The following is a 15,724-nucleotide window of genomic DNA, read 5'->3' as shown; positions in this document are numbered from 1 at the left end:
GAGGCAGAAAAAAATGCCATGTGTAAGTGATCCTGTATAGCTCAAACCCGTGTTGTTCAAGGGTCAACTGTATAAGGGGATCTGAGCCCCAGAATACAAGACAAGAAAGCTAATTAGTAATAACAAGTTACGTCTTTAAGTAAATTAGATGTAACAGTAAACGTCAACAAGGTAAACCATGGGTTTGCATCTAGGATACTCTTCAGGGGAACAAAACTGATTTCTTAGGACTATTCATAAATATTTGAACCCTAATAAGATTTTTCTATTTAGAGGAAAATTTCGTATTTTAAATATGAAAAAACTTTCTTTAGTGGTGATATACCTGGGTCACTAATGTTATCCAAGAACACTGTTCCAGAAATTCAAATATAGGGGAGCCTCTGTAAGTTGATCACCCAAGGTATTGTGACAAACCGGTCAATACACAAAGGTGGTCAAGACAAGGAATAGGCCCACTGTACTGATACATACATGTGGTCCATGTCTGGTCTGTGAAAATTAGGTCACCTTAAGGAGATGGTTAATGTAGGGAGGTGGTCAACTATGGAGGTTCTACTATACCACCCAGCGTGGCTGTGAAGTTTGTCGGCTAAGGATCAGCTTTGGAATCCATGGTGAGGAGATAAGAGTGGTTTAGGGTCCATTCCCTTCTGATTCTCAGCTAACTGGCTCGATCTATGCAGTTAAACGCCTGAGATGTGAAGCATTTTTCACTTTCAGTAAAAGGGAACAACTCATCTCCCTTCCTCCTCCTACTTGTTATAATAAGTAAGAAATAAGAAAGCTTCACTCTGGGATTGCCAGCCAATGTGGCCCAGGTTGGCTCACACTTTGCCAGGCCCCCTTTGCTGCAAACATTTAACAGTGTTAGATAAAATGTGAAAGGATAGTGGGCACAGTGGCTCACGCCTATAATTCTAGCATTCTGGGTGGCCAGGAGGATCAGTTGAGCTCAGGACTTCAAGACCAGTCTGAGGGGGTCAGGAGTGGTGGTTCACACCTATAATCCTAGCATTCTGGGAGGCTGAGGTGGGTGGCTTGCCTGAGCTTCCAGTTTTAAGACCAGCCTAAGCAAGAACAAGACCCTGTCTCTAAAACAGCTGCATGTTGTGGTGGGCACCTATAGTCCCAGCCACTCAGGAGGCTGAGTGAGGTAAGAGAATCACTTAAACCCAAGACTTTAAGGTTGCTGTGAGCTATGATTGCACGGCACTCTACAGAGGGCAACAAAGTGAGACCCTCAAAAAAAAAAAAAGACCAACCTAAACAAGAGCAAGACCCTTCTCTACTAAAAATAGGGGAAAAAAATTGCTGGCTATTGTGGTGGGTGCCTGTAGTCCCAGCAACTCAGGAGGCTAAAGCAGGAAGATCACTGGAGCCCAGGAGTTTGAGGTTGCAGTGAGCTGTGATGGCGCCAGGGCACTCTACCTGGGGCAACAGAGCAAGACTCTGTCTCAGAAAAAAAGAAGTAACGTGAGAAAACCAGACAGTGTCCACCAACCTTATAAACGAGATCCACATTTTCTAGGACCTCAAACAAAGTAGAGACAGGATGCTAAGTGCTACTGTTGGGGACTTCTTCTGGGGCCCCCCTCACCTCCCTCATGTCAAACTCACAGCAGGCAATTGTGGTTGTTCAGTGTTGAAGGTCATTACTACTTTAATCAGAACGCAGCTTTCCTTTCCCTTAGTGTCTTCAGTGGACATCAAAGAGGAACAGTAAGCAAAGATAGTCTTACTCTGGCATCCTCAGTCCAGAACTTCCGACCTTGCTTTTTTCCAATGAGTACACTGTATAGGTGGTAAAAACAGAACTGAACAAAACCACTTCCTGTGTCCTTCTGGGGTGAGAAGATCAGAGAGCAGAAAACAAGAGCTAGTCTTTGGCCTTCAACACACCCAAACCTTGAAGAGCTCTTGATGGTTGATCTTGCTTTCCTCGTGTTGGTCTAAGCTTCTCAGAGAAAATTTGGACTGATGGTAAGCTTGTAGCACACTGGTGTTCTCAAACACCACTGGTTTAAAAAAAGAAAAAAAGTGAATAAATTGAAATTTGGTGATAATTTGTCCTCAAATATAGGAGACTCCCATTTTCAAGTACTCTGTCTTTAGGCTCCAATAAGACATCAAATAACTGAGACTATTCATATTTACAGCATCAGTATTACCTCCCCAAAGCTGAACAAAGGTCATTTGCTGGGCCACTTGCCCTATTTTTGTTTAGAAACCACAGTCATCCTCCTCCTTCCCTGACCCATGTCTGAGCACATAGTTGATGGTGCCTACGAAGTCAACATTCCCACCACCCCCTCAAAAAGTTCTGGAGGATGTTCTCATGTCAGCAGCTTGGGTCCATACCCTCTGTAGAAATGCTTGGAGCTAGTCCTCATAATTTACTACTGAAACTAAATACTTTTTGATTTGTGGTTTTCTCTGTCATCATGTTCACTTTCTATCATCAAGTCAATCCTTAAGAATTATCATTAGATTCTTTCTGAGGACATCTTGAAGCGATGGATTGTAAATCACTTCATGTGCAGCCTAGCAGTGCAGACCTTTACAGCATTGCTGAATCATATCTAGAATGTGAGTGAAAGAAGTCAAAAGTTAGGATAGTTAGCCCAGCTCATTCTTTATTTGAAAATATTTTATTTCAAGACATTGTTTGATATGCAAAATATAGTAACAGTCATTTATTACTTAACCCTAGGCCACCAAGAATATCTCGGTCTCTATGTGAGTTGACCATTAGTTTTTTATGATGTCAGTTAACTAATTGTGCCTGAAATCCAATGACCTGGATATGGGGAAGATGGTGTATAAAACACGTGGCCTTCTCCTGCCTCCTGGCACTTGTCTTTTTGCTGTTGCTAGAACTAGCTATGCTAATTTGTAGACTTGAACAATTATAAAGAATTCCTGTCATGGTCAAATTATTTGCTGTGATCAAATTGGGTAAGACACAATCTGGTGCCTCACATGGCTTGAAGACTCAGGAATTCTACGCTGTTCCCTGCATGTCCACCTTCCCTGCCTGAGCTTCCACAGATGCAGGACGGATCCTCAGAATTTGCCATGTAGGCACCACCCAGCAGGCTCTCGTGTGGTAGAAATGGGGCAGGTCTTAGGCTTGGGACAGCCTATGTGTCCCTACAGTTGGCGGTACGGGTACTCTTGGGAGGGTCTGGGCGCAAGTGATGTGATCTTTTTCTGTTGCTTTTCATTAGCATAAAGAAGATGTTTGCTTCATAGTGCTGACTAGAAAAGGCGGCTCAGGTCTGGGATTCAGTGTGGCAGGAGGGGCAGACGCAGAGCCCAAATCAGTCATGGTAAGTGGCGATGCTATTGGGCTTTTAGGAAAATCCCTCCTTGCGAAGCCCAGAATTTGATGAGGACACAAATTCTAGCCAGTAGGTTCAAAGATTGCTGGGTCTTGTTCCCTTCTACTAACATGAAAAGTGGGAAGAGTGGTTTGTAACATTTTCATCGACAAAGATCAGCATCTTCAACACAGAGCTGACATAATGTGTTGGCCAAGTCCCAGCACCTTTGAACACAGTTCTCTGCATCTTTATGATCTGCCAAAATATTCTGTTTAAGCACTAGAAAAACATTAGAATCAAATGACCAAAGTTGCATTTCCTTATAAAGTTACTTCTTTGTCAAGAGTAGTAACTTAGAATTTTACATCCCTCAGAGACCTCGGGGATCACTAAGGAGGTCCCTGCTTTGGACAAGCCCAGGGTGGTCTTTGGATGCCAAACACATATTGGACACCCACAAAAAGTGAACCGGTGTGTGGGCACTGACATTGACATCTGCAATTTCATCCCTCTCACTGAATGTTTTCTGATCAACCACCTGTGTAACTGAGGAAATTTGTCATTGTAAAGTTCCTTTATTACAGATTTGCAGTTTCCCTCTTACTTTGACTGGAGGTCGTAAGTGGATCTGGCTTTTGTTCCCTTTTTCTTTCTTTGTCCCAGGTCCACAGGGTGTTTTCTCAGGGGGCGGCTTCTCAGGAAGGGACCATGAGCCAAGGAGATTTCCTTCTGTCAGTCAATGGCGCCTCACTGGCTGGCTTAGCCCAGGGAGATGTCCAGAAGGTTCTACACCAGGCACAGCTGCACAAAGATGCCCTCGTGGTCATCAGGAAAGGGACTGATCAGCCCAGGCCCTCTGCCAGGCAGGAGCCTCCCACAGCCAATGGGAAGGGCCTACTGTCCAGAAAGATCATCCCCCTGGAGCCCGGCATTGGTAAGATACCAGCTCAGCAGGCAGCATTGTGAATAAGTGGCAAAAACGGCAGATTGGTTGAATATACAGGAAAACTCTGCATCCCCAAAACCAGAGGTAGTCTAGCATGTCGAGGATGGTTCTTGCACAAGCAGTGCTACGAATAAATTATTAGTTCAAGCCACACTGCTGAAGACTTAAGATGGCCACGTGACAGCTTCTCTAAGTGCCCTCAGGAGGAGCCCCTGTCCCTTTAGTTTCCCTCCTCATGAGGACTGGCAAGTAAAAAGGGAAATTCCTGCAGTGGGGAAGTCAATATTGCAGAGAATTCCTAAACTAAGAATTGCCCTTAGGGAAACATCAAGGTTGGTAGTCTGTCCTGTTTTAGAACAAAACAGCGACTGCAGCCTTAGTCAAGCATGAAGAGCTCCCTAGAAGAGTTTCAGGAACAGATTTCCCATGTGCCCCTCACCTCAGGGGCTCGGAGCTAAGCACAGCATCTATTTCTGCAGGCTGTTGTCTGCCCTCAGATAAGAACTGCAGGTCTCTGGGGCGTCCAGCCACGGTGCTCAGGAGCCACGTCTCTTTCAGTCACTATGATAAAGCAGAGTCTACAGTTCAGGTTGGAGCACTGCCTTCTGGGAGGAGCCTTTCCTTCTCAGCATCTCTCCCTGATAAGGTTGGCAAATAGTTGAATTCCTTTGCATAAGGCTTTGCTGAAAATGGCTCTGATTCCATTGAATGAGAAATACTTCTTATAGTCTCAAAGATCAGCATCTTCAATACAGAGCTCACCCCATGTACAGGCCCAGTCCGATGCCTCTGCAGCCTTCCTTTTGCTCTATTCTCTCTCTCCTAGAGAGCTGAAGCCCTAAATCATCAGACCTCCCCATGCTGGCAGTACTGCCTGGACTGCCTGGTGGATTTTCAATAGGATCCTAAAAACTTACACTGTCAAAGGACACCACTTGGCACTAGGACTAACAGCTTGCAGAGGTTTGTTTTTTTTTTTTTGTAGAGACAAGTCTCACTTTACCGCCCTCGGTAGAGTGCCATGGCGTCACAGGACTCACAGCAACCTCCAGCTCTTGGGCTCACGCGATTCTCCTGCCTCAGCCTCCAGAGCAGCTGGGACTACAAGGCACCTGCCACAATGCCCAGCTATTTTTAGTTGCAGTTTGACCAGGGCTGGGTTTGAACCCGCCATCCTCGGTATATGGGGCTGGCACCCTACTCACTGAGCCACAGGCACCGCCCAGCTTGCAGAGTTTTTAAGCCTTGTGAACTCTGACAGGGAAGCTTCTCCCATCATTGGCAATCATTATGTATGCTTCTAGCACCTCCAGGGAATATGGCCTTGAAACAGAGCCTGTAGAGTTATCAAACTGTGAGCACCATGAGGGCTTAAATGTGTTCCTGCTTCTATTCCTAAACTTGTTCCTATTTAGTCTCCCTGATCCTTTACAATAATTTCTTACCATATCCTGAGTGTCTGACTTGGGGCCTGGTGCAGTAAGCTGACATTAGAGGCATCTGGAAAGTTTTTTGTTAAAATACTGATGCTCAGGAAATTCCCCAGCTAAAATCAGAAATGCTGAGCAGTGGCCTGGCGCAGAGGCTCCCACCTATAATTCTAAAGCTTTTGGGAGGTGAGGCAGCAGAGCTGTTTAGGTCAGGAGTTCAAGCCTGAATAAGAGCGAGAGCCCATCTCTATTAAAAAAAAAAAAAAAAGCTGGGTGTGGTAGCACATGCCTATAGTCCCAGCTACTCAGGAGACTGAGGCAGGAGGATTACTTGAGCCCAGGAGTTGGCACTGCAGTGAGCTAGAATGGTACCACTGAATGCTAGCCTATGCAGAGTTAAGACCCTGTCTCAAGGAAAAAAGAAGAAAAAAAATGCTAAGGCCTGGGGAGCAAGCCCCCGTACTTTTTAATGTTCCCAGCTGATTCTACTATGCACCCAGAGACCCACAGTAATAGGCCTGTTTTCCTGTTAAACAGCAAGTGAAGTCACATGCTGCTCCCAGCGTTAGGAAATATCCTCCAGACCATGTGGAGTGGCCTTCTTTAAACCATAACAATGGACTGGCCTTTATGTGCAGAGGTGATGATGCTAGCTGGGCCTCAGCCCAAATGAATACAGTAAGTGGACAGTTTGTGGCCCTTCCTGCACCCACCAATCAACTAAGTGTGCCTTCACACTTAGCTCCAATATCCTGGGCTGGTGTAGCACGTAAGGAAGGGAAATAAAAATCAAGTTTACAACCCCTATTCAGACCCTAGCCAGCCTCCCTGGACTAGCGCATGCCAGTCAGTTGCTATGGAGTAGGCATCACCATGGAAACCTTCCTCCCCACAGTGACGCAGCCCGCCGGTGCAGGCAGCTTATGTGTGCACGAGGACAGGCATCCCTGGACACCCTCTCCTAGGAGCATGAATGGTGGGAGGGAGGAGGAGGAAAGTTCTGCAGCCTCCTGAGGAGCTTTGGAGTCGATTTTAAGTCTCACGTGAGGCTGGGCATTTTGGTGCAGGTTACTTTTAGTACCAAAGGGTGAAACTTCTCTGTCATCAGTAGCCAGGGTTGGTGGGAAATCGAATTTGATTCCCCATATGTGACTTGAGTCTTTACTGAGACGTGCACTGCCTGTGTGTGGCTTAACCAGAGCAGTTGGTTTTCTGGGGATTTGTGCAAGGCATAAAAGCCCTCTCCAAAGCTTGCAGAAAATGCACAGAACAAAGGTCGCAGTACAGCAGGAATACAGCCAGGTGGGCAGACCAACCCTTAGTCTAGGATCAAATGTTATTAGAGAACCGCACAGTCTATGGGACTTGAGGGAGACAGGAGTACCTGGCGCATGAGCGATGCACAGGCCTGTCATTCTGATCTTGACGAATACCACCGCTACAGGGAGAAGCATGGCTGCACGTGATACCCTGTGTGTTGAAGTGCGGAAGACCTCAGCTGGGCTGGGATTGAGTCTGGACGGGGGAAAATCATCTATGTCTGGAGACGGGCCTCTGCTCATCAAAAGCGTGTACAAAGGTAATGTCCAAGAAAACTCAGCCTTCAAGGTCCTGTTTCCTGTCCATGTTATGTCTTGATGAAAACTCATTGTCTTCCATTTGGAAATCAAATGTATTTTTAAAAATCTGAAATGTTTGTAAGTAGGTTTGAGACAGTTCACTGTTGGTCAGTTCTGTAGTTTTTTGCAGTTTTTAAATATTAACTCATACAATCCTATTGAGTGGGTACCATTATCGTGCCTATTTACAAAAGGAGAAACTGAGCCACAGAGGAGTTAAGGAGGTGCCTCAGGTTGCACAGCTGTAAGTTGCAGAACCACGCTCAAACCCAGGAGTTGGAGGTTGCTCAGCCTCCAGAGCAGCTGGGACTACAAGGCACCTGCCACAATGCCCAGCTATTTTTAGTTGCAGTTTGGCCGGGGCTGGGTTTGAACCTGCCATCCTTGGTATATGGGGCTGGCGCCCTACTCACTGAGCCACAGGCGCCGCCCAGCTTGGCACCTGAGTCTGTTCCCCAAGCCCTGCACTACAGTCCCTAACATCATGTTCCTAAGTGATATTATTGTTATCAATGTGAACAATCAAGCTAAGCAAGGCCCTCAGATTTGCCAGTCAGGAGTACTTAATATCAGCCAAAATCTTAACCTACGAGGCAGCAAGAAAGTAGATACTTTTGAAATGGTTTGGAAGTATAAGTCTGTTCATCAACTTAAAGAATTCGTTTATGATACTGGGAAGTCTTCAATTGAAATCTCTTATGTTAATACAATTGGTACAATTATACAGATTCTTAACAATTCAATCGCACCCACAACATCAATGTACAATGACACATTCCCTAAGGTTTCTGATCTTTATGTAACAGAATAAGTAATGAGGTCAATTCTTCTTAGCTAAGGATTGTTTTTTTTTTTTTTTTGTAGAGACAGAGTTTCACTTTATGGCCCTGGGTAGAGTGCCATGGCATCACGCAGCTCACAGCAACCTCCAACTCCTAGGCTTAAGCAATTCTCTTGCCTCAGCCTCCCAAGCAGCTGTGACTACAGGCGCCCATCACAACGCCCGGCCATTTTTTTTTTGTTGTTGTTGTAGTTCGGCCGGGGCTGGGTTTGGGGCCGGCGCCTTACCGACTGAGCCACAGGTGCCACCCAGGATTGTTTTTTTTTTTAAATGACCACCTTGTGGTATGCAAGCATTTCTATATTATATAACAATTTCAAAGTTTCTCTCCATGCCTCATACATGGTACTAATAGGGGGGGAAAAAAAATCTCCATGAATTAGAAGTGAAGCACCTAGTGGTAAGCAGAGCGGAAAAAAAAATGTGCATTAGAGTGCCCCCAGGAGCAAGAGCTGAGCACCCTGGGGGCGATGAAACCAGGCTCGTTGTGATACAGAGGCCTGGTTGTTTGCTTATCTGGTGACAGCCGGACAGGCTGCTTGCTAATGGCCCCCAAGGGCAAGGAGAGGACAGGCATACATCCTCTGCCTATATGAGGTCTGAACTTAACGGTTCCAGGGAGAAGAACTCAGATTCATTCAAGGTAACTGGTCAAGTGGACAGAGCAGAACAGGGGAAGCTGAGCTCAGGCGAGTGTGAAGCAGCCCAACTGTAAGAGTTGGGCACTGGGTACAGAAGGACATGCATTGCCAGCAGACCCAGTAAACAGGGAAGCCCATAAAAAATAAGGCAGGAATATTATCGATGAAACAAGTCCAAGAGGATTTTTAAAAGAAGCATGCAAATATGTTAAAGAAAATTAAGTAAGCTGGGCACAGTCATGGGCACCTGTAGTCTGGGACTACTTGGGAGGTAGGAGGTTCGCTTGAGCCCAGGAATTGAATGTTTTTTCCTGCAATATAGCAAGCCCCTACTTCCTAGAGGAAAAAAATTTATACACATACCCCCAATTAGTGAACAGGAAATCACATACATTTTAAAAATTAATGAATAAAATTAAAAAGTACATTAAATCCTTATGAAGACAGAATTTGTTAAAAAAAAAAGAAACCATTTTTTATGACATGGAGAAAAATAAAAATTACAGGAGGGTGATAAGGAGTGCTAGAAGGACAAAAAGGAAATATTTGGAGAAATTAGGACTCAGAATTTTTTCAGAACTGAAAAATCTAATCAATGGCAAAATAGGCTGAATTTTATAAGTGTGGTGGCTCACACCTGTAATCCTAGCACTCTGGGAGGCCGAGGCAGGTGGATTGCTTTAGCGCACGACTTCAAGACCAGCCTCAGCAAAATTGAAACCCCGTCTCTACTAAAAACAGTAGCCAGGGGATCATTTGACCCCAGGAGTTTGAGGTTGCTGTGAGCTATGACACACGGCACTCTACCAAGGGCGACAAAGTGAGACTCTGTCTCAAATAATTAAAAAGCCAGCAGAAAATTCATTGATTCAGATGGCACTACAATCAGATTAGCAGCAGGAATGCCTAAAGCTGACAGAATTGAGAGAAAATATCTCAAGTTAGCTTAAAACATTCTACCTAGCTAAACTATCATATAAGAATGACAGCTACTCGGCTCGGTGCCTGTGGCTCAGGCACCAGCCACATACACCTGAGCTGGTGGGTTCGAATCCCCCAGGCCCACCAAACAACAATGCTGGTTGCAACCAAAAAAATATAGCTGGGCGTTGTGGCAGGCGCCGGCAGGAGAATCGTTTGAGCCCAGGAGTTGGAGGTTGTTGTGAGCTGTGATGCCACAGCACTCTACCCAGGGTGACAGCTTGAGGCTCTGTCTCAAAAAAGAAAAAAAAAAAAAAAGAGTGACAGCTACATTTGGAGATATTTTAAGATATTCATGTAGGGAGATGGAGTTGATGCTGCCATGGTCAGTCACAAGACACATAGCCAGTGCAGGCCAGGCTGGCTGGCATGGCACGGCACCTAGGGTGGCATGTGCCCGAGGAGGCCTGGTTAGAGGAATCTGGCTATAATTCCACCACTACAGTGGAGAAAATGAATGTCTCCCAGCAAGGCAGAGATAGAATGTCCTGGACAACTACTTGGCCCTTCACTAACATCTGATTAGAAAGCCATGAAAACTGCTCTGGAAATGGAAAGAAAAGAAAAAAGCATCTGTCTCACAGACTAGCCTAGCGTTTAGATGCTCTTGAGTACAAGCCTGAGGTTTTGTTCTTGTGAAAATGCATTCAGATGATGTGGAATATTATAAGGTAGATCCCTCCCTCCACTTTTTGAAGACCAGTAAAGCTAGTTACTTTGTACAGACTTAGAGCTTATGCAAAGATTTCATCTTCTTTCCTATTTATACTTAGAAATTTCATGGGGCTAAGTTTTTCATTCATTTTGTTTTCCTGTGCCTTTTAGCTCAAGTAACAGAAAGAAATACAGCATACTGATTTCTTGTATAAGGCTAATAAAAATTCTGAATAATAAATATCAGTATCCCTGAAAAGTTAGAAAATGGTTGTTTTTAAGTTCCTGTATGAGGCAGCAGTGTACACTGGTACAGTTATAGGTTTGCATGGCTTCTGTTTATCATTTTACCAAATAAGCTATCAAAACCGTAAGAGATAAACAGTTCACCAAGAGTGATGAATTCATTATCAACATACAAAGATCAATAGAATTACTTATTTTTAAATATCATAGGAAAGTTTCTTAAATGTAACAGAAAAACACATATCCTTAAAAAACATTAAATGTTTACTGTATGGCAAAAAAATTATTAGTATAAAAATATAAGCCATTGATTAGAAGATATTTGATCAACAAAGTTAAAATCTGGAGTATATAACTATAATCCAGTCACAAATGGCCAAGAAATATAAGATGCTCAAACTTAGTTATTGGATGAAAATTGTAAATATTGGGAATCTTTTTTTAATTTATCGAGTTGGTCAAAAATAACTTTCCTAAAATATATTGACAAGGACGTGGACAAAGGAAAACTCTCATTCTTTCTGGTGCAAGCATCTATTGTTTCATCTCTAGGGAGAATTTTGGCAGTGCTTCTTAAATGGAAGCTATGAAACAGTTTTTTTTAAAAAACTTTTGAGACAGAGTCCCACTTTGTCACCCTTGGTAGAGTACTGTGGCATTACAGCTCACGTCATTCTCTTGTTTCAGGCGCCTACCACATGCCCAGCTATTTTTAGAGACAAGGTCTTTCTCTGGCTTAGGCTGGTCTCCAACTCCTGAGCTCTAGCAATCCCCACACCGTGGCCTCCCAGAGTGGTAGGATTACAGGCACTCCTTATCACCCTCCTGTAATTTTTATCTTTCTCCATGTCATAAAAAATGGTTTCTTCTTTTTTTAAATTCTGTCTTCACATGGATTTAATCTTTTTAATTTTATTCATTAATTTTTAAAATGTATTTGTCATTGTTGTTTGGTGGGTCCGGATTCGAACCCGTCAGCTCTGGTGTTAGGTGGCTGGCACCCTAGCTGCTGGTTACAGGTGCCAAGCCAATGAGATTATTTTAGATGTGTGAGAAAGGCAAGCAGAAGCCCTTTAGTTACTTTTTTTTTCAAAAAGCTTATAAATTTGCTATAACCTATACAAAACTATGTTAAACCTTACAGTAATATCAATTCTCAGAACCTGGATTTATCAGCCAATGAGTTAACAAAAGTTGAACCTGTTTTTCTGTATTTATTGGCTATTTGGATTTTAGCTATTCATTTCCTTTGCCCAATATTCTCTGTATTTTATAGTAACCATGTTCATTTGTAATTAAATATATTGAAAATATCTTCCCTTGTCAGTTGCTTATTTTTAATAGTGCAATTTGTTTTTATGCATATGTTTGTCTTATTTAAGAAATATTTTCCTATCCTAAGAATATAGGCATATAGATTAGAGATTTTTCAAGCTTTTCGTTTACTGGGATTACAGGTGCAGCACCCACTGGGTTTTTCTTTTAATGAATCAGGGTCTCACTCTCGCCCAGACAAGTTTCAAACGCCTGAGCTCAAGCAAGCCTCCCACAGTGCTGAGATTACAGGCGTGAGCCACTGTGCCCGGGATTTTTTTAATACTATGAAAGTGCCAACTCATTATTCTGTATTTATTCTCACAGGTGGTGCAGCTGAACAAGCTGGAATAATAGAAGCTGGAGATGAAATTCTTGCTATTAATGGGAAACCGTTGGTTGGGCTCATGCACTTTGATGCCTGGAATATTATGAAGTCTGTCCCAGAAGGATCTGTGCAGTTAGTAATTAGAAAGCATAGGAATTCTTCGTGAATTTTAACAAGGCCTTTTATCAGTTACCTTCTTACTTTAGCAAAATAGAACAAATTCTTTAAATAATGAGTTCTTAAAACTAATATTGGTATAGGCAAGGACTATGAAAATTTCCAAGCTTATATTTATACATATAGTCTGGCCTATTATATGTGCAACAGCAATGAAGTTGAACTCTGGAAGTCTTCCGCCTGGATCACTCAAGGGATTCCTTTTGTTCCAGTGCCTGTCCCCTACCATTTATGTTTGCCAATGGGGATACAAGATGTGACATGCCCTTTTTCATTTGAAACCTATACCTTCACATCCCTCTTGCCAGCTCTCCCAGCTAGACCTAATCCTAGTGATTAGGGAACAAAGTCTGAGGATACCACAAATGTTACAGCCAAAAGGACTATATAGTTTTGTATGATTTTGTAAGTAAATGACAGTGCTTTAAGGCACATTCAAGGGAAGGAGGAGCTGCAGGTCTATTATATGTTACCCTGAAAACAGAATGAGACTGAAAAATTATGACCTACTTGTTAGGCTGAGCTCAGGAATTATCTGAAAATGAAAAAGCAAAATACAGAAAGTAATATTTTTTGAGTGAGTATAATGTATGAATGCAGAATTCAGTGGGTTATCGCTTATCATGACACGCTGATCATTTCCTATCTGTAAAAGTCATTGGGCTGTTTTACAGAATAGCAATTCTAATAAACTGTATTAAATAGCCGTGAGCTTTGCTGCTTAGAAGCAGAAAGTTCCAGATCTGAAAGCACCTTATATCTAGTTTTCAAACTTGTCTTGAATAAACGCTTGAATTCAAGACTAGTCAACACAAGAGCAGGCAAAAGTATCAGTCACTGGGTTTCCATTTCTATGTTTCATGTACTCCAACCATTAAATTTTTAGAAATCATCTTTTTAATCATCCTTGTATGTATAAACATGACATATTTACAATCCAAATAGAGGAGCTTAAAATAATCCTTTTAAGGGACTTTTTGTTTGGTTATTCTTCCCTTTCCCAACATGTTTAAGAAAGCTAACATTTCTGAGTATTGGATGTGCAGTGACTGGCGTTTTTGTGGCTCGTTTTCCTGTTTTCCAAATTCTCACTTTTGCCAAAAATGTCTTCCTACAGAAGATTTGTAACTCATGCTACTTGTGAAACTCACCCTGGCTGCTCCTTCGTTTGAAGCACGATCATCTTCTCTTCCTTACAGTGGCCATTCTGTTCACTGTCATGAAGTTATTTTCTTAGATAAATCATAAACCCTCATCAGCTTTATCAAAATGTCATGAGGAGGAAAAGAGAGAAACAGGGTGAGTGACTTGAGGTAAAGGAGCAGAACTATGTAGTTACAACCCAACTCTCTATGAGTTCTGGGAATACGGGTGAGATTGCATCAGTCACACCTGCATGCATGATTACACTATTTTTTGTTGGAGATATTTCTTTAAATAACCCACAGCTTGGGTCTGTGGCTGTGACCCCCAGATCATGGAGGTGCTTGAACCATCAACCTTTGTATGTCATTTTCTGAGTGACCAATCCCACTAAGCATTGTGGGATCAACCTAGTCCTCAGATGAGACTGAAATATCTGGCTTGTCTAAGCCCCTATTTCTTATTTTTCAACAGGTTATACAAAGGAGAATGTAGTACAAGAGTTAGCTAGAAAGGTCTGCTTGATTTAGCTTCTACTTTTCACTACAATTACAGGTAGGATACTTACTATAGGAAGTCAGTGCAAGGTGCATGCTAGTTTTTTTGTCTCTGTGGTCAGTTTCATGGTTTATGCTTTTTTGCCTAAATGACAAGAGACTATTTGAAGTCAACAACACTGAAAACCATTGTTTGCCTCTACTCATACAGTTATGCCCACTTCTATGTGGACGGAAATTTCTAGAGCAGTGTGGAGCAACAGAATGGTCTCCTTCTGAAAGTCCTTAATCCTTGTATCAGGAGTCCAATGCTAGACCTCTGGCTTACTACACTTGTTAAAGGCATCAGCCATTTCCACTAGATCTTGCCAGAAGGGTTACCTGGCTAACAGTTGAAATTTAAAGGAAGAAGCAAAAGCTAACCTGTCTTTGACCCTGAGATAGAATGCTATTTGTCTTCAGTGTTCAAGGCATGACTAGTACTTCTAATTAGTCTAATAAATTCCCACAATTCCTGAACAGTAACGATATTGTCCTACTAAAACTGTCGTTATTTTTTTCTTTTTAAACCCAGTTATTCACAATAAGCTATGAGGATAAATATGTGTTATAACATGTAAATCATAGTTGCAAGAATATACCATGAAGAATGAAGTAGGTTGGGTTTTATTTCCATCCTCCCACACACATCACATTGAATTTGATGGTTAACTCAATTGGCACCACACCTGTTGTATATTATATATTATTTATGTAAAATAAAATGCCTTATATATTAAAGAGTAAGTGCAATAATATGAAATAGCCTGTACATTTTAAAAAAACGTTGTCGCCAAGTTATGTAAATCTACATCTCTGTAAACAACCTTTTTTAAGTAATTTCAAAAAAATAAAACACTCTGCTTACTACTTGGCTTTTTTTTTTCATTGTTCAAGATAAGAAAAGAGCTGTTTTGTTTTTTTTGTGAAACAGAGTCCCACTATGTTGCCCTCGGTAGAGTGCGAGGGCATCACAGCAACCTCAAACTCTTGGGCTTAAAGCAATTCTCTTGCCTCAGCCTCCCAAGTACCTGGGACTACAGACACCTGCTACAATGCCCGGCTACTTTTTGTTGCAGTTGTCATTGTTTTCTACCAGGCTGGGTTCGAACCTGCCAACTTCAGTGTATGTGGCTGGCGCTGTAACCACTGTACTACAGGCGCTGAGCGAAAAACTGCTTATTATTAACAAATGAGGGAGAAGCACAAAGGCAAAAGAACTCAAGCTAGCTGTGCCATGCCACACGTACAATCTTCACATAATCCACAACTGTTCTCCCTCTAACACCTTACAATTAAATGTCCTATTCTTTCACCAGAACCTCCGGGTCACTTCCTGCCTTCAGTTTCTTTTTTTTTTTTTTTTTTTGTTGGTAGGCTCTTTTATTACTGAAGTCTATACACATTGTTGGGCCCATCAGTCAGGAAAAAAATAGTTATACTGGATCCCTGCTAAGATGAATGGCCGGGAGTGATGTGTGCCTCTGCGTGTGAGTGCATTTTGGAGAAGATGAAGGAGCATAAGAATACCTCAATTTTTTT

The 15,724-nt window shown here is 42.5% G+C and overlaps 1 protein-coding gene across 4 annotated transcripts in view; it reads left to right on the top strand.

The window, feature by feature from the left end:
* PDZD2 (PDZ domain containing 2) overlaps window positions 1–15,056 on the top strand; it is a 393,189-nt gene extending 378,133 nt beyond the window's left edge. For 3 of the 4 annotated variants that reach the window (XM_053592669.1, XM_053592654.1, XM_053592679.1), the window contains 4 exons: window positions 3,231–3,332; window positions 3,990–4,260; window positions 7,147–7,281; window positions 12,326–15,056. In XM_053592669.1, coding sequence (XP_053448644.1) covers window positions 3,231–3,332; window positions 3,990–4,260; window positions 7,147–7,281; window positions 12,326–12,492 — 675 coding nt within the window. In that variant the 3' untranslated portion in view covers window positions 12,493–15,056. Of the gene's footprint in view, window positions 1–3,230; window positions 3,333–3,989; window positions 4,261–6,239; window positions 6,376–7,146; window positions 7,282–12,325 lie in introns of those variants that run through there. The other variant, XM_053592661.1, reaches the window with a different exon arrangement.
* The last annotated feature ends 668 nt before the right edge of the window (window positions 15,057–15,724 follow it).

The sequence above is a fragment of the Nycticebus coucang genome, chromosome 1, assembly GCF_027406575.1.
Source record: "Nycticebus coucang isolate mNycCou1 chromosome 1, mNycCou1.pri, whole genome shotgun sequence".
In the NCBI taxonomy this organism is placed as follows: domain Eukaryota; kingdom Metazoa; phylum Chordata; class Mammalia; order Primates; family Lorisidae; genus Nycticebus; species Nycticebus coucang.
The sequence above is the reverse complement of the archived record's forward strand: the minus strand, read 5'-3'. Positions and strand labels throughout refer to the sequence as shown.